Here is a 22,141-nt window from a genome sequence, read left to right on the forward strand (position 1 = left end):
TTACATGTATCACACTAGAGATTTTCATATATATCAATGCTAGAGACATCTTAAACAATGCTTGAAAACAACATTAGGAGGCAATATATAATTTTTACTTCCTAGATAATGTAAAGTTTTGGAAAAATCTTAGCCTTTACTCATATTACTTCTGTCTTCTTGGAGTTGTCTGAATCAGTACTCCTTACATAAAAAGTTTAGTGACCTTCACATCTCAGCTCATGGAAAGAAAGACAGGAAGAAACTTCCTGAAATTCTGAGATCCAGCTACCTCTACTTCATGTCAAAGAAGAAATTCCAGGGTGAAGAAGTCAAAAAGTGTTGCTACTTTTCTGTCTCACTCACAGCCCTGCCATAGACTACTCACTTAGGGGAATGAATTAGTTTTATTAATGTTTTTTTTTCTCAGCCATGGAAATTGCTTCACAGTCTTAAAAGGCATATTAAAATATTCTATTATAGATGATTTTTATAATCTATAATCTATATAATTATATAATATATACATATATATACACTAAACTATTAATAGACAATTGTAAAGAAAATCCTATTTCCTTTAAACACATTGTATTTTGAAATTTAAACATAGATTTTCATATATGACACTTATTACCATACATAATAATATAAATGTATATATAAATGTGTCTTTTGAAGTTTGTGTGTCATTTATCATTAGCTCATTGGCATACCTGCGTACCATCGCATACTATGCTTTGTAGTAAATAGTTTTCATATTTGGTGTTGAGTAACAAAAAACAAGAGATGCACAAATGTAAACATGTAATAATATTTTATTTTTATATTTATTTTTTCAAATAATATATTTTAGTAAATAGAATTAAACCATGGTTCTTAGAGAATAAACGAAATGAGAATTGAAAATTTTTGAAGTTATTTTAATACATACTCATAGTATTATTTTATTTGCTTAAACTTAACATAATTATGTGTCATTTTAGAAATTGACTCTTTTAAAAATGTGACAAATTTCCCCATCATTTTTATTAATGCTCCGTATTCTATATTTGAGCATTTAGGTTTAAATATAAAACATAGATTAGTATGTAAAATTTACCATACAGATATAGATCAATTAACATTGGAAGGGAGAAGATTAATTTATTTCCCCATACATTTTTAATTTGTTTAACTGTAATAAAAATAAAATCCAAAACATAATTTTCCAGAAAATCATAACTTCTATGACTGAAAGTGCCTTACTCTCCATCTTTGTACTCAAAATCTGTCTTCAGAAGAGATACAAAGGAACTATGTTTTCTATCTGATTGTAAAAGAAATATAAGTGTAATATTTTATGCTAACATCCCCTAAAAATTTTAAATTGGATTTTGTGTGTATTTAAATATGTTTGATTATCTCTGTTAACCATGTACAGCTTTGTAAAAATCCAAATGAAGACTGTACTTGTTGTTTTTAATCAGAGTGAAGACAATGAGGGTACTGTAAATGAATTGTTGCAAAGAGGAGACAACTTACAACAAAGAATCAGTGATGAGAGAAAGCGAGAGGAAATAAAGATAAAACAGCAGCTGTTACAAGAAAAACATAATGCTCTCAAGGTATTAGAGCTCAACTTATAATATGCTTTGTCTGGAGTTTTGTATATGTAGGGTAAAATACCATGTACATAAATAAAATCTGCTTAAGAATTTTAGTTACCAGAAAATTACTGTTCCCCTTTGAATATGTGTGCTTTATGATTTTTTTGTGCTACCAGTTTTGAGAGTTATGTGACATAAACTTTGTTTTGTTCTTTTTCTTAGTAATATTGAAAGCTCTTTAAAAGTATCACTCACAGTGTTATAAATTTATTTTCTAATATGCTTTATTTCTCTAAGCTAGTTTTGTATTTGTCCTGCTTGCCAGAATAATCAATTGCTAATCCCTCCACTGCTGTTGTTTCTTTACAATAGGTCAAGTATTTTGGTAAACTGTTTAATAGGGCCTAGAATTTCCTCATTTTAAAAAATAAACTTGACTGTGTTCATAACAGATACTTTGTAAAAGTAGGCATCTACAAGAGCCTAATTTCATTTATATAGGATCCCTCAAAAATGTTTGTAATGAGCTTGAAAAAATAATATCTGCTGTAGTATATGCACTCAAGTATCCTTGTGACCCATCTGTATTGTGCAGAAAGAACAGAATGAACTGTTCATTTTTCTCTAATGCTGTCTAGGCAGTCCTTGAAATAGAACTAGATATACTAAACATTCTGTGAAACATTATTTTTCTATATGATTTACAAGATTCCCTATTTTCCTTCATGGCTTATTTTCTAATACTGTTAATTGTAATGTTTTTCATTGTGAACCATTGCTTTAGTCACATATGGCTATATAGTTAGGTTCCCCTAATAGGTGGATGGAGTCTGCTTTCTATATGCAAATAAGTGGGTAAAATCTTTTCCCCTATTGTTAACCAAATAAACACTGCTGAGAATGTAATTACACAGTATTGTGCCTGCAAGGAATCAACAAGGAAAGTCTAATTGGCCAGCAGGTGTTCTAAAGGTAACTGCTGGTAAATATAGTAAATAGAAAAGTCCTCTTCCTTGAGGGGAATGCAAGAACAAATCATAATGTGCCCAGAAAATCAGAAACCTGTGTAATTCACACTCTTCTGTGACAAAAGCTTTCAGAAGTTTATAGATTAGTCACACAAGGATATGTATGCTATTGGTCATCAGTATCTAGAAGCCATCTTCCATACATCTAACAAATACGTATTTTTTGTAAATAATATTCTGTATTGAACATTGCCTCTTTCTAAGGAAACCAAAGGACTAACAGATTTATAACCATCATTCCCATTCCTTTATGCCAATATATACATTGTATCATGAATAAGTCACAGTTCAATAAGTGCCAGGATTGGATCTTGGTATATCATTAGTGGGAACAGAATTCCATCAGACTCTTTCAAGGCATTTATTACCTTTATATGGGGCTTAGAAATGACATACAAAGTACAATCTACAGTAAATTATAAAACTTCATGCCACAAGTAATTAATAAAAAACAACTTTGTTTGCCAAACCAATTTACAATAAATACAGTTATGTAGTTAACCTGCCAAAATTAACTATTATTATAAAATATTTTAAAGAGATTAGAAGTTTCCAAAGCAATGAAACTTTCAGTTCTTTGTTGGTATTATTTAATTCGTATTAACTTCGATATAAAACCCAATTGCTACCTCTTTGAAGAAATGAAATCTGTAGATAGAGCTTTAGATTTCTGTGGGTTACAAACTGGAGTTTTAGCTAATTCTATTGATTTCAGACAATTTTGAGAATACTTCTATGAGCCGGACAGTAATTACTTTCTCCTTTGATGATTTATTGAGTTTATTTGTTTTATATCACCAATTTGATTAAAACTATTCACTCTATTTGGAATAGCAATTATTTTTATACTTTGCATATGATCTAGCATAATAAGAAAATATTGGCTAAGCATGAATTTAAAGAAAAAGAAGTGTTTTCTGATATTAATTTCTCATTTTCATGTATGATCATAGCTCTATAAAGAATAGTTATACTTCTACATATATAACATGGAACAACTTTAACTACAATATCTAATTAAAAATTATTATCTTGATTTTTAAATTTATGTATATGGGTTTTTTTCCTTTATGTTTTTCTGTGTACCATGTGTATGAAGTGCCTGCAGAGGCCAGAAGAGGGCCTCAGATCCCCTGGGACTGGAGTTACAGATGGTTGTGAGCAGCCATATGGGTACTGGGAGTCAAACCTGGATCCTCCAATATTCTTAAATACTGAACCATTTCTTCAGCTTCCAAAATAACTACATTTTTAAGCAACAATATTAATGGCCTAACTATAAATACATTTCTAAAACAATGAATGTATATAGTTTGTCTATATAGTGTTAATTTTTGTTAATAAACCTCAAACTGAACATACACATTTTAGAATTTTAAGTATTTTAAAAGTGAAGTTCAACTCAATGCTTTTGTAGCTAACTAGTTATGTTCATTGTATTCATATATGAAATTGTTTCAAATGTACTATGCAACCATTTCCTTAGATAATTAAGATTTATAAGCAAGTTTGAATATTCAAAGAAAAAAATTGTGTTATTCATGTATTCATTTCTTAGCTTCTGAACATAGATCTTAAGATATAAATACATAATTTAGTAATTTATATTTATGCTTTGTATTTAAATGTGATTTTTACAAAACAATTAAAAAATAAGGGACTCAATTTAGTATTCATAAATAACTGCAGCAAGAAGTATATTATGCACATCTATTGATATTTTAATAATATCTGCATCATGAACAGGATTTGAGGTCTCAAAGAAGAAAAAAGGCCCTAGAAATTTCTCACCAATGGTATCAGTACAAGAGGCAGGCTGATGATCTCCTGAAATGCTTGGATGACATTGAAAAAAAATTAGCCAGCCTACCTGAACCCAGAGATGAAAGGAAAATAAAGGTAAAGTTGTTTTAGAATGGCAATGCTAGATTTTGCTGCTAGAAACTCACTACTTTAACATAACCTACAATGATCATGTATAAAATGTGCTCTCTTAGCTTATTATCTGCTTTGATGTATTTCTTTGTACTGTGTTTTGTTTCAGTAACTGTATTGTACTGAGTGTTATTGAATTGACTTAATGTTGAATGAATAAAATGTTTTATACAATGTGAAATGAATTATTAACTGTCATGTGTTTTCTGGTAAAATTGTAATTGACTTTGTGTATCTTTGTTCCAGATGAACTAATGACTTATCGGTACATGGACGACTTCTTTCTCATGTTAGCACATTCATTTCATCAGAACATCTTTTCATATCACTGTCAAATCTCTATAGATTTATTTGCAAATTGTCCAAAGGTGTTTTCTTTCTGTTATTATTTTACACTTTTTATTTTGCTTCATTCTCTGTTGAGTTCCTAAAACCATTAAAATAAAAAGTTGTAGTCACTTACCCTCTAAATTATATTCTATGTGGATTATCCCTAATAAATAAGTGAACAATCACTTGAATTTGGATCAATTCTCAAAGCACCAAAACAATTCAAAAGAAACAATTAAAATTAAATGTTAACTAACATTTAATAATTTAATTAGAATATCTTAAACTGAGCATTCAAATGATACTTAAAATTATATTTGGCCTACTGGGTGAGAATGAGAGTGACACCTTCCATTATTTATAAACTATGAAAACTAAAAAAGGAACAACAGCCTATGAAATTTCTGAGAGATGTATTTGCTGCTTGTAGGTCGGTTGCTGTGGTTAGCTAACTGCCCTGGGCCCTGTATTGATTTTGCTCAATAGGAAATTGATCGTGAATTGCAGAAGAAGAAAGAGGAGCTGAATGCAGTGCACAGGCAAGCTGAGGCCTTGTCTGAGAATGGGGCCGCAATGGCAGTGGAGCCAACTCAAATCGAGCTCAGCAAGCGTTGGCGGGAAATTGAGAGCAATTTTGCTCAGTTTCGAAGACTCAACTTTGCACAAATTGTGAGTTGTTACTGGCAAACCCACGTATGTGTTTGCAACTAATACTCTATTAACAGAAGCCTACTAACAACACCAAAAATCTGGGCTTAATAACAAACTTTTATGGTGCATTCTAAAAGTGAGGAGTTCCCCTCACTTTGGGCTTCTGTAATTCAAAAGCTTAATTTTCATGATTAAAGACAAAAGGACAAGTGATAGGAAAAGGCCCCTTATTCAAAATGAAAAAGAAAATATCTACATCTTAATTTCATTTGCTGCATCATTTTTCATAACATTGGCAATGTGATTTTGTCAATTTCTCATACATTTATTTACTTCACTGTCTAAATCAGAAATACGCATTGCTTTCCTGAGATCATCCCATGCTGATTTTACTTTCTTACTGTATACATGGTGAATAATAAATATTTTATGAAATATGTTATCTTGACCTACATAAGGTCCTCTCATTGACTTAAAGAATTTTACTACAGTCTTTACTCTTGGACTAGGCACTTAGTGGGTCACAGTACTCATTAGACGAACTGGATGGCTCATGATAAGTTGATATTTGATGGAAGATCAAATACAAATGTCATCACCAAGTATTAGAAACCAAAAGGAAAGGAGAGTCCCTTGAAACAACAAGATGGAATGTTTCTGATACACTCGTTGAAAAGGCAATTAAAAATTGTATAATCATTCTTGATTATTTGTAATAGGGTAGAGACAAGAGAGACTTTTTGACAAATACACTTTTGTTTCTTACTCAAGTTCTTAGAAGGTAAAGAAGAATGACCACCATCTGCATTTCCAGAAAAGTATGCATCGCAAACCCAAGATATAAATGTCTAAGAAAAATCACCATTTTGCATTGTGTAACTAAAAACTGCATGGGATTCAATTAAAAAATGATATTTCTTCTGTGATATTAATTCCAATTATTACAGTGTATATGTAACATACCTAAAATAATTAAAATAACTATTTTATGAGTGTGTATGGGAAAATACATGGCATATTATTGTGACTTCTTTTTATATTTTTAAGAAAATTCATAAGTATACAGTTTTTATGAAATTCAATAATCTCAATTTTAATTGCAGCTAACTATTGTAAACAATTTGAAAAATAATGTTTTAAGAAATAATAGCCAGCCATGATGATGTATGCCTGTAATCATTGCAGTTATGAGGTCTAGGTAGCAGAACCAGGAGGTCAGCCAATCTGCTTCAAAAAATAAAAATAAAAAAAAATGGAAATACTGGAACTATTTTATCTTAAGTAGCTGACTGAACATTGAAATCTCTGAGTTTTCATATTTAATATTATAAGCATGATATTGCATAAATCACTAAAAGTTAAAATAGCAGGCAACATATAAATTATGGTAGAATAATTTCTGTGTATGTGGAAGTATGAATGTTCATGTGCATGTAGGTGTAAATGCAGGTGTGTTTAAATGTGTATGTATGGGGGTACAGGTGAAATTCAAAATAAGAAGAAAGTTTCAGGTGTTGATTTTCAGGTTCCAGCCAGCTGTTCTTCAGATTCCAATTATTGGTAGGAAGAAACTGGTCTTCTAATTGGCCTGGAATTCAACAAGTTGACTAGGCTTATTGGTCTACCATGGGAACCAAGAATCCATCTGCTTGTCTCCTCAGTACAATAATATATAATATATAATATGTATTATATTATGTAATATAATATGTATAGTCCTGGTGCTTGAACTCAAATCCCAGTCATCATCCTTGCAAGGCAAGTATTTTTTCCATTTGGAACTACCTCCCTATGTCCTAGTAGAATAATTTGGCTTTTATATAATAGAACATTATAAAACAATTCTTAGCTTATGGAATTAGCTTATGTAATCCATTTTCTCTACTTCAGTTTATAAGTTATAAATGGTACATATACCATTATACATACATACATACATACACACACACACACACACACACACACACACACACACACACATTTTGGAACAGTGCCTTTTGAGCCATTAAGATAGTTAGGCTAATTATGGGTTATTTTTATTAAGATGAGAACAATAACCTTATCTAATCTATTGTGATCAATGCACATTGCAAGTTAGATAAAATGTATGGACAAGTAATTTTCTGTGGTGTCAAACATTATTAGCAGAAATTTCAGACTAATCCTTCAACTCAGTCAAAGAAGGGTATAAGTCTACACAAATTTTCTGATAAAGTTTTTATTGAATTTTTGCCACCTTCATGAAGATAAAGAGTAACATAAAAAATTTAAAGGCTTTAAAAGCTCCATAGCAGAAAACTATGTATCTATTTTAGTAAGAATATATTTACAAATTAGAAAGTACTAAGGAAACTTTTTTTGCTGAAAATTCTAGAAGACATGGAAACTAGAATAAAAGGTATTCTGTAATATGCATCAGAAGGGTTCCAGAGTGTAAAATTGGAGAACATGAAGAAACGACAATATTTTATGTAATTAAATGGCATTTTATACTTTTGAATTGATTTCAGTTTACATGACTTTTCACATTGGATAAAATTCTACTACTGCAGAAAAACAACAGTGAGTCCACACCTATCTAGTCTTGAATAAAACTGTAATATTAAATGACCAAGAATGTACCATAGTAGAAAGACTAACAATACCCACAGAAGACTTTTCATCAACAATAGATATTGACTACAATAGACATTAGATGAGCTTCAAAATGCTAAAGGCAAGACATTCGGAGGTGCAACTAGTGTTATGTATAGAAAAAAATATTTATGTATTAACTTTTGAATAAAGGAAATAGAAACGCAATTCTTTTCTGAATAAGAAAATGAACCCAAAGTACAATAAGTTATTCAATGTTGTTAATTTATCTTCCCTATTAAAATAAGAACAGCAAAATATTTTTGATACACAAATTCTGATAAATGCTGGAAAGAAAGAGTATTGTGTGAATGCAGAAGCTATTTTAATATATCCTACATTAAATAATAAAAATATGAGACATTTACATTGTGTCATATATGTTGTATCCATGTGCTCTTATGAATTATTACCATTCATGTTTTTAGATAAAAAAGCATAGTGCATCTTTAGAATAAATATACAAGTAGAATGCATTGCATGGCCTGTCCAATAAAAGAAACATACAAACAGCTATTTAGTTGAAGAAGAACAATTTTAAATAGTAAATTCTCTTTTCCAAAACAACTCTAGTTTCCATGGGAATCTTGATATTAAATTTCAGGTAAATGATACCATTATTAAAATATTTATATCCCCAAACATCAAATTTAGTTTATCTTTCATGCCTTGGAGGTATCTCAAACACAGCATAGCATCAAGTAGAATAATTGCCTCCCAGATTACCATCTACATTAACTGGTGCCCACAAAACTCACCAGATGTTAGGAGATCACACCATCCTTCATTTAAGTCTAAAACGTAGACACCATGATTCCATGATCTTTTTTTTAATCTCATTACATAATGGTTTTTTTTTTTTTTTTTCGTTTTTCAAGACAGGATTTCTCTGCGTAGCTTTGTGCCTTTCCTGGAGCTCACTTGGTAGCCCAGGCTGGCCTCAAACTCACAGAGATCCACCTGGCTCTACCTCCCAAGTACTGGGATTAAAGGTGTGCGCCACCACCACCCGGCTAACATAATGTTAATTTTAAAGCCATTTTAAATTTACCATTACCTTTCATCAGATCATTCATTGCTATCTGCATTACAGAAATTCTAATTTAAAACTCATCATCTCTCACCTGGTTTATTTCAACAACCTCCAATCCCTGCTTTCAGTGTCTTCCCAACAGCACTATATTCTTTGTTGTAAGGTTAATGTATTCCTTATAAGATAAACATTGATGCTAAGCCCCTAGTGTCTATTACACTTTCAGCAAAATCCTATGAACTCTACTGTTCATTATCAGTTATGGAAGCTTTATCTCCGTTTCTGCTATTGTGCTGCTATAATCACTTAAATGACTCTCTTCTATTTTGAAATACAGTGATTTTATTTCCGTTCCAAAATCTCAGATCTCAGAAAGTTTTTTGTTTGTTTGTTTGTTTGTTTGTTTGTTTTGGTTTTTTTTGTGAGCTCTATTAAATCTATAAATGTGCATACATGCCTACTTATTTAGTTACATTTTCATTTAGAAATAATTAATACTAAGACTTTGACATATAACCTGCACCTTTTTTGTTAATACTTTTGGCTTTAAATATACTTTATAAATCCAAAATGGGATATGGAGACTGCTGATCAAAGAACACTTATATGACCAGTGCTCTGGAAGTGGGGATATGATTGAAACTGGAATCTAACACTATGGTTGTAAAGAGTGAATATGAACTGGGTTACAAAAATAAGTCATAAGGGAAAGCTTTTATTATATGAGAGTATTCAGAAGACATTTTTACAAGATTGACAGTATATATTTCCAAATCATATGTTCCTAAAAAGATGGTGGAAATTAATGTTTTACATTATTCACTTTAAATGCCAGAGAAAACATAATGTGACATTATTCCTTAAGTAACAGTGAAAAATGAAATACATTTATACTGTGGACATTTTTCTACTAACCTATGAATTAAAATTTTTTAATATTATTTTCTATATTTTTCAAGCACCTAGTTTGATTATTTTGACATCCTCAATATTGTTTCAATTGCTACTGAAATTAACCAAAATCATGCCAAAAAGACAGAAGACATCAAATGAATCAATTCTTTCTAAATGTGGAAGGATTAAAGATATATATTCAAATATTTGGAGGAAATACAGAATTAAGCAAAGTGCCCTTTTTTATAATGTCTCAGAATATCTAACATTAGAGTGCCTTAACTTTTATTAGAGGGATAGATTCAATAGGCCGTCACATTTGATCAGGTGCAGTAGAAAGTGAAAATGCCATTTGAGATTGCTGGTAGGATTCATGTTTAATGGAAACAACTATTGTTCCATAAAAAAATGTTGTGAGGAAAGGATCAAGTTACCTTTATGCATCTGTTGGTTGTGATGTTCTTAAAGTTAAACAGAAATATATAAGAAAATTTGTTACAGAGTCCTTTTCAAATACCTTTTGTAAAATAATGTCTGGCCTTAGATTTCATATTTATTCACAAAGCACAATTTTTATATTCTGTCTTCTACTACATAGTGAAAAGAAGTTACTATTGAGAATAAAAAGGGGAAACATTTTCTTTGCATAATTATCACTTATATTTTTGTATTCACATTGAAGTATAAACAAAGGCTATCAGCTGCCAATGCAACATCCTTAGAAAATAAACAGTGTTCTTACTTAGACACAGAATTGTCTTCAGTAAATGAAGTTGTGAATATAAAAGACTAATAATAGTTGCCAAGGAAATTATTGACCCAGGAGTTAGTTGTTTATAGAATTTTCATCCTCTCAGCTTAAATACTGTAATTAACATATCACAAACGTTAAGAGAGAAATTACATATGTTAAGATTGTATAAGTCTACTTTTACTAGATTTTGATGATGGTAATGGTTGTAGCCATTTCGATAATACTTTTTGCTTTTGCTTCTATTTATGTAGCTTGATACTTCAGTGGATGTTAAGCAAAGAGATATATGTGAAGCTAGAATGCATTTCTAAGAGCACAGTATAATGACTGATTTTCTCACACCTCATTTTGCAAAGCATGGGAATTCTGGATAAATATGAGCTCAGATAAAACCCATTTTCCCAAAGAGAAGCATAAATAAATAATCAATCATCTGTGATACTGGACATGATGGCTATGAAAACATTTTGGGACAGTTAAAGACAAGAATCATTCATGGCTTTGTACAAGATACATTGTAGAGATGGAAATAAAACCTAAGTTTATGCCTAAGTTTACCATCTTAGGAACTGCCTTCATAATACAAAGGAGAATAGAGAAATACTACTCACATAGGAAGAAAAGCAATATCTGAGAAGGCTATTGTTTAGAATTTCCTAAAATCATTAAGAGTTCTAGTACTCCAGCTGAGAAACTGAGCAAACCTAAAGCATGTAAAATAATAAATATACTTAAAAGTCTATAATGGTAAAATTAATCAATTCTAAAACATATAGATGTCTTAGGTGGTTTTGAAAAGAGATACAGATTTGGAAATTAATAAAAAGAAAAATTCCAGCTGATATAAACCAGAAATTGGTGAAATAATAAAATACTTATGAACATTAAATTCAACGTTTAAGGAAACTCTTTGAAGTAAAACTTTGAAAGGTGGATAGATAGTTCAGTCTAAGGTGTTTGTTGCAGAAGCATGAGGAACTGAGGTTGATCCTCAGAACCAAGAGAAAAATCCAGATGTTGTGACATGAATTTATGATCCTACAAAAGGCAATTGGATCTCTCTGCCTCCATGACCAGCCTGAATATCCTAGTTAGTAAAAGAGACAATTTTTAAAAACCTAGAATCATGCCATTTGAGGAAGAACATCAGTGGTTAGCCTCTTGCCTCTACAAGAACATGTGTGCACACACCTGCATGCATATATGTGCCTGCAAAAAAATACTTTGGCTGGGCGGTGGTGGCGTACGCCTTTAATCCCAGCACTTGGCAGGCAGAGCCAGGCGGATCTCTGTGAGTTCTAAGTCAGCCTGGGCTACCAAGTGAATTCCAGGAAAGGCGCAAAGCTACACAGAGAAACCCTGTCTCGAAAAGAAAAAAAAAAAAAAAAAAAAAAAAAAAACTCTTATAAAAACACAAAGAACTAATACTGAAATAAACTTCTTTTCAATGAGAAATTAATTACCTATCATAAGAAACTCATTGAATAGACATGGAAGTTTTGTTTTAAACAACAAAGTAACCAGAGGTGGAACATTTAGGTAGCAGAGAAAAATATAACAAATAAGATAAACAGAAAAGGCTGCAAAGAACTACATTTTACATACAATTAACTCATTTATAAATACATCAAACATAAGGAAATTAACATTCTGGGTACTGGTGCCATATGACTGGCCTGAGAAGGTTATTGATTGGAGTTGACCTAGTCTGTTGCCCATCTGTTTCTTTTTAGTCACTATTGATCATAGACACCTCCCTTTCTCCTTTAAGGGTGAAATACTTCCGTGATCAGTCCTAGGATATTTTCTGCTTTTTATCTTTATTATATATGTCTTGATGTTTTCATGATTTTATAACTAGCTATAAGCCAGAATCACTACATTTTAAAAATCAAGACCACTCTTCTTCTACGAGCTGCCTTATCAACTCAATTGAATTTTCAAGTAAAAATCTTCACCCACTTTTCTTTACCTGTTATCAATATAAACAGGGTCATCATTTGAAAATATACATCATATATGTCAAATCAAAACCTTTCAATGGTTCTCACTTATTTTAAAGTGAAATTCGAAGTGCTTCCATAAATTACAAAGGCTAATAATACCTGGCTAAGTCACTGCTTAACTCTCTAACATTATCATTATATTGCTTTATTCTTCTCTTGCTAAAGCTATGTCTGTAACTTCAATGTATCTGACATTACATATTCTCTCTGCCTAAAGTGCTCCCCCCATTTACTTGTGTGGTTGCTTCCATTTCTCTCTTATTCAGAATGTTCTCAACCAATCTCCATCTCTTTGTCTCCCTTTCTCTGCTGCTCCTCCATCAACACCACACTATACAGCTCTTACCTCCATATTCATACTTCGCAAATGTTTTCACTATTTATTTGTTCTACAATGTGGACTAACAACATGTAGCCTTTTTTGATATATCTCTCTGCAAAGGAAGATACATCCAATAATACAGAATAGTTCTGCAGTTCTATGTTCTAGAAAGAAGTGATGAATAGATACACAATACACACACACCACACACACACACACACACACACATATATATATAATTCATGAGCTTATTAATAAAATCCCATAATAAGATTTTGTAGGGATCAAAATGTTATAGATTCACAGTATATGTTAATAATTTTGCAAGGTGATATTACATATGTAGAGCATAAAATCTGTGAATAATATATATATATGTGTGTATATATATAAACTTTGTAGATAAAATGGTTAATTCAAGCAAATAACTGAATCTTGAGAATATTAACTGAATTAACTAGGAGTTCTAAGTAGTTATATTAGCATAGGATTTTGGCTTCCTGACTCTCTGTAGCCCAAATATGTTACTATGTATGAACTTGGATATAATTATAATCAAAAGATCTTGCAAGTTAAAAGAAACTTGTTATTTTATACACATAGGATTTATAAATGGCTGTCTCTCAATAACACAATAAACAAATTATTATAATAAATGTGTCAAACTATACAAAGTTATTTTGTAGTAGACTATGGCTAAGTTGGGTTTATAATTTTATATATGCTAATGCCATGAATTAATGTTTTGACAATGAACTGCAGTCATCATACAATTTTGTGAAACATATATAAACATTAGTAAAAATAGTGTTACCTTTCTTATAATAATAGATTGTCAGACTGTGTTATCAAGTAAAAATGAATATATTGTGATGAAATAATGATGATTAAAAGTGTGAAACATACATATTTCTAGAACTATTACATGTCAATAAAAATTAAGTCTGATACAATTATATATTTATAATTTTAGTATATATTTGGAAAAGAGAAAATACAATTCACCTTGATATCATCACATTCTGATTATCAATGAAATTAGAATACTATAAGCCACAATATTTATTTCATGTCATATACCTAAATGGAAGCTAATTTTTTTTACAAATAAGATTATTAAGTAAAATGTTGTTTCTTTAGTAAAATAGAAATGATTGTAATTATCTGTTATCTTATTGCCTAAAATGTCAGTCATTTGGTAATATAGGCCTATTGATATATCTTTCTAATACATATCTACAACAACTTCATTCTAAAAATGACAAAACGTTTCAGTAATTTATTTAGCTGAGTTCCAAGAAATTTAAGAGCAAGGATTCCAACTTGAAGAAGACACAGTTTTAATTACAAATTATCAAATGATTTTCCTTGCTATTACAAATTAGTGGTACCTTTATCTTTTATGTTTCAATTTTCTGCTATGTTTTAAAGAGACACTTTCAAAAAAGTTGAAGATGCTCTGATATTGGAATTGAATACACTTATTAGATTGCTACAAATAATCCCAAGTTTTATTTTGAATACACTGGTTTGGTATTGCTTTTCTTTAGCAAACATTTGTCCAGTGTCTGTTATATGCTAGACAACACAAAACATAAAATAGTACTGGCCCATCCACAGCAATCATACAAAAGACGTGATATTTGATAAATCTATTTCACACAATGAAGATGGAAAAAAGAATAAGAATTTATGCTCAGCAATTTGACCTCCATTTGCAAAACAACAATAAAAAGTGTAATTTTCTCCAATCTAAATTTCCTTTGTAAATATGGAACAGCAGCTGGGAGGGTGCTGAAATGGCTTTTGTAACAGGGTTGGAAATATTCTTCTTAGCATGCCTGAATCAAATGGTTAAATAGAATTAAATTGCTCATACCATCTGGGAGTCATTCTAATTCGTCAGTGATTACTTAAGATTTTCATTGTATGCAATTTATTCTGAAAAGAAATGAGTAAAATATATCCAAGTATGTACAAAACATTTCCTACTTTCTCTTTTACTATCAAAACAGGATTATAATACTTTCAAGATTGCTAAATTATTTCAAAATTCTTTGCTTCCTATATGAGACAATGACTCTTAACATAAAATGGCTGTAAGATTTTATTTGTAGTAATCCAAATGTGCTTGTTCATAGATAGACCATTGTATCACGATTTGTAGAAAATACTGTTTTATTTTTTTGATCTTTTGTGATAAGGACCATACCCATTCAGTAACAGTCAGACATTTAAAAGATAATTAAATGAGAATCTAAGCTGATTGAATTCTTAAATGTAATGTCATATGGAATAATCATAAATAACTTAAAATTCTTAGAATAAAAACAATCATAAAACATGATAACTATAATAATGCAGGTAATTTTTAATCTAAGAGCATGAATTATATGAAAACTCAATGTTTATATCTTTATCAGTATAACTTAATCAAATTAGTTGAAAATGCAATGCCATAATTAAATGTTGTATAGTAATACATCAATACTTAATGATAGAATAAAATTTAAGATAAGCTGCCAAGATAGTCATGAACATAAGTTTTCATAATACTCCATTTTAACTAATAGAATGCTTACGTTGTAAAGCTTCAATTACTCACCAATGTTTGAATTATTTTCTGCATCATAGATCATTCAAAATAACTAGATCATTAAATAACTAGAATCTAAACAATCACACACATACATGAAATGTGGGGATTATAAGCTACACTGTTAGTCTTTCCCATTCATTAAAAAGGGAAATTAGTTTTGTTAAATGAGGATACAGACAAATGAGTTGCATTATTTTTTCTATGTATTTATTTGTCATTTTGATATCCTCACTCTTCTCAGCAGGTGCCCCTTTCATGTTGCTGGTATTCCCCACTCTGCCTCATGGTACTTTTATTCCATTGTCCTTTTTCTTCTACATAAGATCTGTTTTTACCACCATGATACTTTTTCTAATTTCATCTATCCTCTCTGCTTCTCTGTCTCTGTCTCTCTCTCTCTCTCTCTCACACACACACATACATGAGAGAGAGAAAGATGCTATTAAAATCTAGAATCAGTATATAAAGTTTAACATAATGATTTCTCATTTATCACTTACATCTATTTTCTACATATTTCATGTTTTCATATTTTTATGGCAGAATAACATCATTACATATATAGACCACATTTTTTATTCATCTTTTGTGGGCACATAGCAAATTTTACTTCTTTGCCATTGTCTAGTGTCACAACAAACAAAGCTGTGCAAGTGTCTTTGTGAGAGAAGTCAAACTCCTTTGAGTATTTCCAGGAGTGGTGTAGATGGGTCATATTCTAATTTTAGTTAGCAGATTTTATCTCATTCTTTCATTTGTTTTTCCATTCATTTATTGTTTCTCTTGGTGCCCAGAAGACTTTTAATTTCATATAGCAGAGTTGTCAATTCTTGGGATTACTCCTGTGTGATTAGAGTTCTTTTCATTCCAACACTCTCTGGATTTTGCTTGTTCCTTTATATGAGACGGGGTATTGCTGGGTATGTCTAGATGGCTAGAAACTTGCTGTATAGACCAGGGTATCCTTAAATTTTGGGCAATCCTTTTGCTACTGCCTCTGGAATGCTGGGGTTGTAGGTACATGGTACCACACCAAATTCCACCCTCTTTTCTTAATATATTTTGATTTATTCGTTAAGAATTTGTGCATGTTTTAATCACAGTCACACTCCTTTCCTCAACTCTTCCTCAGTCAACTCTGATTTCCACCAAACTTTGTTTTGGTTAACAATTTTTCCGGTTTTTTTTAATTATTTTGTTTAGTTTTTGTTTGTGTGTTTGTTTTGTTTTCAATCATGGCCAATTTGTGCTAAGTATTCATGTACATGCAGCCTTCATGTAGAGTATGGTTGACTTATATAAGTGCTATGCTATTAGATAAAACTGACCCTTCTTCTACCAGAAGCTAAGAACTGCCAGTAGCTCTTCAGCTAATGATGGCATTTTGTGTCCAACAGCTGTATGCTGAGGCCACTGTGAATTCATATGTGTAGCTGCCCTGATATGTCCAGAAAACACTGATTCTTTCTGGTCACCCACCATCTGCTGGCATTCTTACATACTTTATGTCCATCTTCCACAATAATTACTGGAACTGGGGAAGAAGGGCATATAGTACATATGTTCTCTGTAGTATTGAATATTTTGTAGTCTCTTATTTTCTGCATATCAACAGTTGTTTGTCTCTGTGCTGATCATTAGTGACTACAAACAGAACCTTTCTGATGATTGAGAGATACCTTATTGGTACAATGATAACTTATTTTTTACTTTTCTTTTTCATGAATATTTTTATTTTATGATTAATTTGATTTTACATATCAGCTACAGATTCCCCTGTCCTCCCTCCTCCCACCCCCAGGCTTCTCCCCCAATCCAAGCCCCATTCCCACCTCCTCTAAGGCAAGGTCTCCCCTGGGGAGTCAGCTCAGCCTTGTAGATTCAGTTGAGGCAGGTCCAGTCCCCTCCTCCCTTCACCAAGGCTGAGCAAAGTGTCTCAGCATGGGACCTAGGTTCCAAAAAGCCAGCTCATGCACCAAGAACAGGTCCTGGTCCCACTGCCTGGGGGCCTCATAATCAGCTCAGGCTTATCAACTGTCTCACTTATCCAGAGGGCCTGGTCCAGTTCCATGGGGGCTCCTCAGCTATTGGTTCACAGTTCATGTGTTTCCGCTAGTTTGGCTATTTGTCCCTGTGCTTTTTCCAGTCATGGTCTCAGTATCTCTTGCTCATATAATCCCTCCTCTCTCACGCACTGATTGGACTCCTGGAACTCCACATGGAGTTTGGCCAAGGATCTTTGCATCTGCTTGCATCAGTCACCGGATGAAAGTTCTATCATGACAGTTAGGGTGTTCAGCCATCCGATCACCAGAGTAGGTAATTTTGGGCTTTCTCTTGACCATTGCCAGTAGTCTATAGTGGAGGTATCTTTGTGGATTTCTGGGGACCTCTCTAGCACTCTGCTTCTTTCTATTCCCATGGGTCTTCATTTATCATGGTGTCTCTTTCCGTGTTCTCCCACTCTAGGTTGGTTTAATTCAACATCCATTTTCAGAATAAAAGTAGGATGTTCTCCCTAGGAACATAGGCCTTGTTTCTCTTCTTAACTACTGTCTGCTCAATATTCAGTCACTCCCATAGCAAGTTTGATATAAAAATAAATGAATGAATGGCATCGTTCTGTTGTCTGTCAAATTCCCTATAGTTTAAAGTTACTTATTCTATCTTCTTTTGTCAGGGATGCCCAAGTGCTATTCTACCATGATTGGAAGATTTCAGTAGTCAATAAAGAATACAGACATAAAACACTGGAGCTTTTCAAAGAACTGCATTAGTATGAAATGTGTTTATTAGGACTTAAGCCTTCCTACAGTTTTAGGAATGTTAAAGTTAATCATATAGAGATGCAGGCCGGGCGGTGGTGGCGCACGCCTTTAATCCCAGCACTCGGGAGGCAGAGGCAGGCGGATCTTTGTGAGTTCGAGGCCAGCCTGGGCTACCAAGTGAGTTCCAGGTAAAGGCACAAAGCTACACAGAGAAACCCTGTCTCGACAAACCAAAATAAATAAATAAATAAATAAATTAAAAAAAATCATATAGAGATGTTTTCTTTCATTTTATCACTATTGTTTTTATAGTGCTATTAGCTATAACAAGTAAAGGATGGAAACATTGTGCAGCTCTCTGAATTTTTGTAAGGTTTTTATTGGCCCATAGCATACTATATTAGCACATGATCAATATGGAGAAACGAATTCAGATGAAAGTAAACTATTTCAACAAGGTTTTACGCTACAAAGTTGAATGAGGAAGGGAAAGCACAAACCCAATATTGCATCTCATTTTTATGAAAATTTGGGCAGTACTCATCACACAAGAGTAATTCACCACAATGAAATTGGAATTTTTATTTATCTCATATAAGGAGCAGATAAAAGACAAACAATATGCAAAGTGAGTATAATTAGAGTATCACAACATATTTATAACATATTTTCAAAATAACTACAAAGAATCAATGTAGCATCACGGCAATTTCTTATTTATAAAATCCGTTCTTTGGATATAAATGAAGTTGTTTTTTTCAATGATATAGTGAACTCACAATAGCATTACATGCAAAAAAAAACAAAAACTAAGTTAATTTAACTTCAGACAAGTGTGATTTATTTTTCTATGCTTTATCCAAATTGAAAAAAAAATGAGCTTAAAAACTGGGCAAATATGATGCCTTTATGTTAATATTCATAAATTCCTTTGCAAATAGACATAATGACAAATACTTAACATAGCTCTTTTGTAGAGTACAAAAAGTCAAAACATTCGTCATTTTACTCAGCGTTCTTTCAAAAAAGTAATTTGTGCAGATACAAAATGTAAGCACAGTAAATCAGTATTCTGGGAACCTTTGAGTAGTAAAAATAACTTGGTTTATGGATAAACAATATATTGCACTGAATTTTCAAATCGAATTTGGAAGCAAAGTATATATATATATATATATATATATATATATATATATATATATATAATACCTCAATTAATTACTGTTTTAAAATATGTAATCCAAAGAGGACCATATAACTAAGATTTCTTAGAATTAAATCTTGTAAATTCTCTTGCAAACCAGTAGATACTTACATTGTAATCCTCGCTTACCTTTGTATATTTTAAAAGTGCAGTGATGATTCTTTCCTGGAACACTGACAGAACAAGATAACTCATGAGAAACACATAAAAAACTCAGGTTTTTACTGTGGAGAACCTTAAGCCCAAGATGTCATTAAGCACCAAAAACTCTAAGAAAGAATTGAGTATAATTGTTGTAAGAGAAAAAAATTATTTTCTTCAATGACTATAAAAATATTTGATGACCTGATGCACTGATAAAGTGTATTTGTGGAAAAATATTATCAAATATGATAGGTTCACTATGCACAGCAGCATTTCTATTTTGAAAAATAACAAGTCCATGCTTATGACTTACCTTGTTTTGAGAGAATTTCTGACAACAGTCCCAAATCCAAAAATGCAAAGGACACCTCTGGACTCCCTAAACTGTGTCTGCGAACTTGTTCCTGTTTCTTATTATAGGACATTGTAAGTTTTTAAATATATGCCTTTTTTGCTCTGAATATAGAGACAGTTATAATAAATTTAATAATCACATTTTTTTCTGGCCCCAGTAGAGTAAGTAGTGAAAAAAAAAAATTAGTAAGTGGTCCAAACAGGAAATAATAGAAAATGAGAGGAAAAAAGAGTGAGGCAGAGCACATGGTCATTAGGAATTCTTTAGCATGAGGCAATACAAAGAGAGGAAGAAAGGACAGGAAAGAGTAGAATAAGTTAATATGAAAGAGAATGTCTTGCCAGGCGTTGGTGGCACACACCTTTAATCCCAGCACTCTGGAGGCAGAGGCAGGCGGATCTCTATGAGTTCGAGTCCAGCCTGGTCTACAGAGTGAGTGCCAGGAAAGGCGGAAGGCTACACAGAGAAACTCTGTCTTGAAAAACAAAAAAAAAAAGGCGGGGGGGAAGTCTTACGAACATTTGATTGAGCTATATTTCTGGGTAATTCATTTTCTTTTTTGTAGTTTTTTTTTTTTTTTTTTGCAAATAATTTCTTACTCATAAATTACCAGCATGAGGCACAAACTACTGCCGCACACCTACTTAAGTGTCTCTGTGTGAATGGGCAACATACATACAGATCCATATCACATATGGTATATATAAACATATGTATATTGTGTATATCCATACAAATGTTAGTTTGCAAATATACAGAAAAATTTTGAGAAAATGTCCAGTGGCATTCATTTGTATTTCATTATCTATCTTTTAGCTACATTCCAAAAGTTCTCTTTTGTAATTTCTTATATTTATTGCAGGGATGTAAAGTTATTTTGAACATTTAAAAGAAGATTAGAAGGTTGGGTAATTATTATGTACAATTTTCAAGTATGCCTTAAATTGTATAAAATTGTTCCTAAATCTGGAGATTGCTTAGTGTACCTTGAACTTAAGAACATTTTTATCTTCTTTCTTTGAATTCCTTTTTTAAATACTTTTGAGAATTTCATATGAGTCCTATATTTACATCATTTCTGCCCCTACAACAAGCACCTTCACCCACTGAGTCATAGCTGCAGCCTTAGGGTCCAATTTTTAACTTTAATGAATAATAAGTTTTTAGCACAGGAAAATTGTCCCTTATAATTAAATGTAATTTCTCTTCCATATGTTCTAACTTCTCTTTCTTGTCATTATATGCTTACTCTCTTGTATCTAGTAACAGTGCCTCTCAGTTTATTATTTGTTTCATTCTATTCTTTATTCTGAACAATCACTTTCTTCCTGTAGTAGGCTGCCCAGAATTTCCATTTTATTTTTGCCATAACTATTTTCTTCTATCAAGTCATCTTGAAAACTTTAAAAAATAGAGCAAACTGATGTTCTGTCTCTACACTTGGTTTTATGGGCTGTCATTTAATTTTTATCAGAACTTGCTTCTATTTGATCTAGTGCATCCTGTACAGACCCAGCTTTTTATATGTCTTTGTATTCATACAGTTCTTGAAATTCTCAATTTTTATCATGTTTAAGTGAAAGAGGATGATGATTTTTTTTATCAAAAATGAAATTCAAGTTAAAGGGGTTTATTTAAGGATTGTATAATGAGAGGTAACAAAGACAATGGAATTTTTTCTTTCTTTTTTTTTTTTTTTTTTTTTTTCCAAGACAAGGTTTCTCTGTGTAGCTTTGCACCTTTCCTGGAACTCACTTGGTAGCCCAGGCTGGCCTCGAAACTCACAAAGATCCACCTGCCTCTGCCTCCCAAGTGCTGGGATTAAAGGCGTGGGCCACCACCTCCCGGCCAAATTTTTTCTGATGAAAAATGTTTTATCAAGTTATAACATTTCCAGCAAAAATATGCATATAGCA

The 22,141-nt window shown here is 31.8% G+C and overlaps 1 protein-coding gene across 8 annotated transcripts in view; it reads left to right on the forward strand.

Moving 5' to 3' along the window:
* Dmd (dystrophin) overlaps positions 1-22,141 on the forward strand; it is a 2,209,767-nt gene that overhangs the window by 1,006,355 nt on the left and 1,181,271 nt on the right. For 7 of the 8 annotated variants that reach the window (XM_028881805.2, XM_037198928.1, XM_037198927.1 and 4 more), the window contains 3 exons: positions 1,449-1,586; positions 4,343-4,495; positions 5,348-5,530. In XM_028881805.2, coding sequence (XP_028737638.1) covers positions 1,449-1,586; positions 4,343-4,495; positions 5,348-5,530 — 474 coding nt within the window. The remainder of the gene's footprint in view (positions 1-1,448; positions 1,587-4,342; positions 4,496-5,347; positions 5,531-22,141) is intronic. The other variant, XM_037198926.1, reaches the window with a different exon arrangement.

Source organism: Peromyscus leucopus, chromosome X, assembly GCF_004664715.2.
Source record: "Peromyscus leucopus breed LL Stock chromosome X, UCI_PerLeu_2.1, whole genome shotgun sequence".
Taxonomy (NCBI): Eukaryota; Metazoa; Chordata; class Mammalia; order Rodentia; family Cricetidae; genus Peromyscus; species Peromyscus leucopus.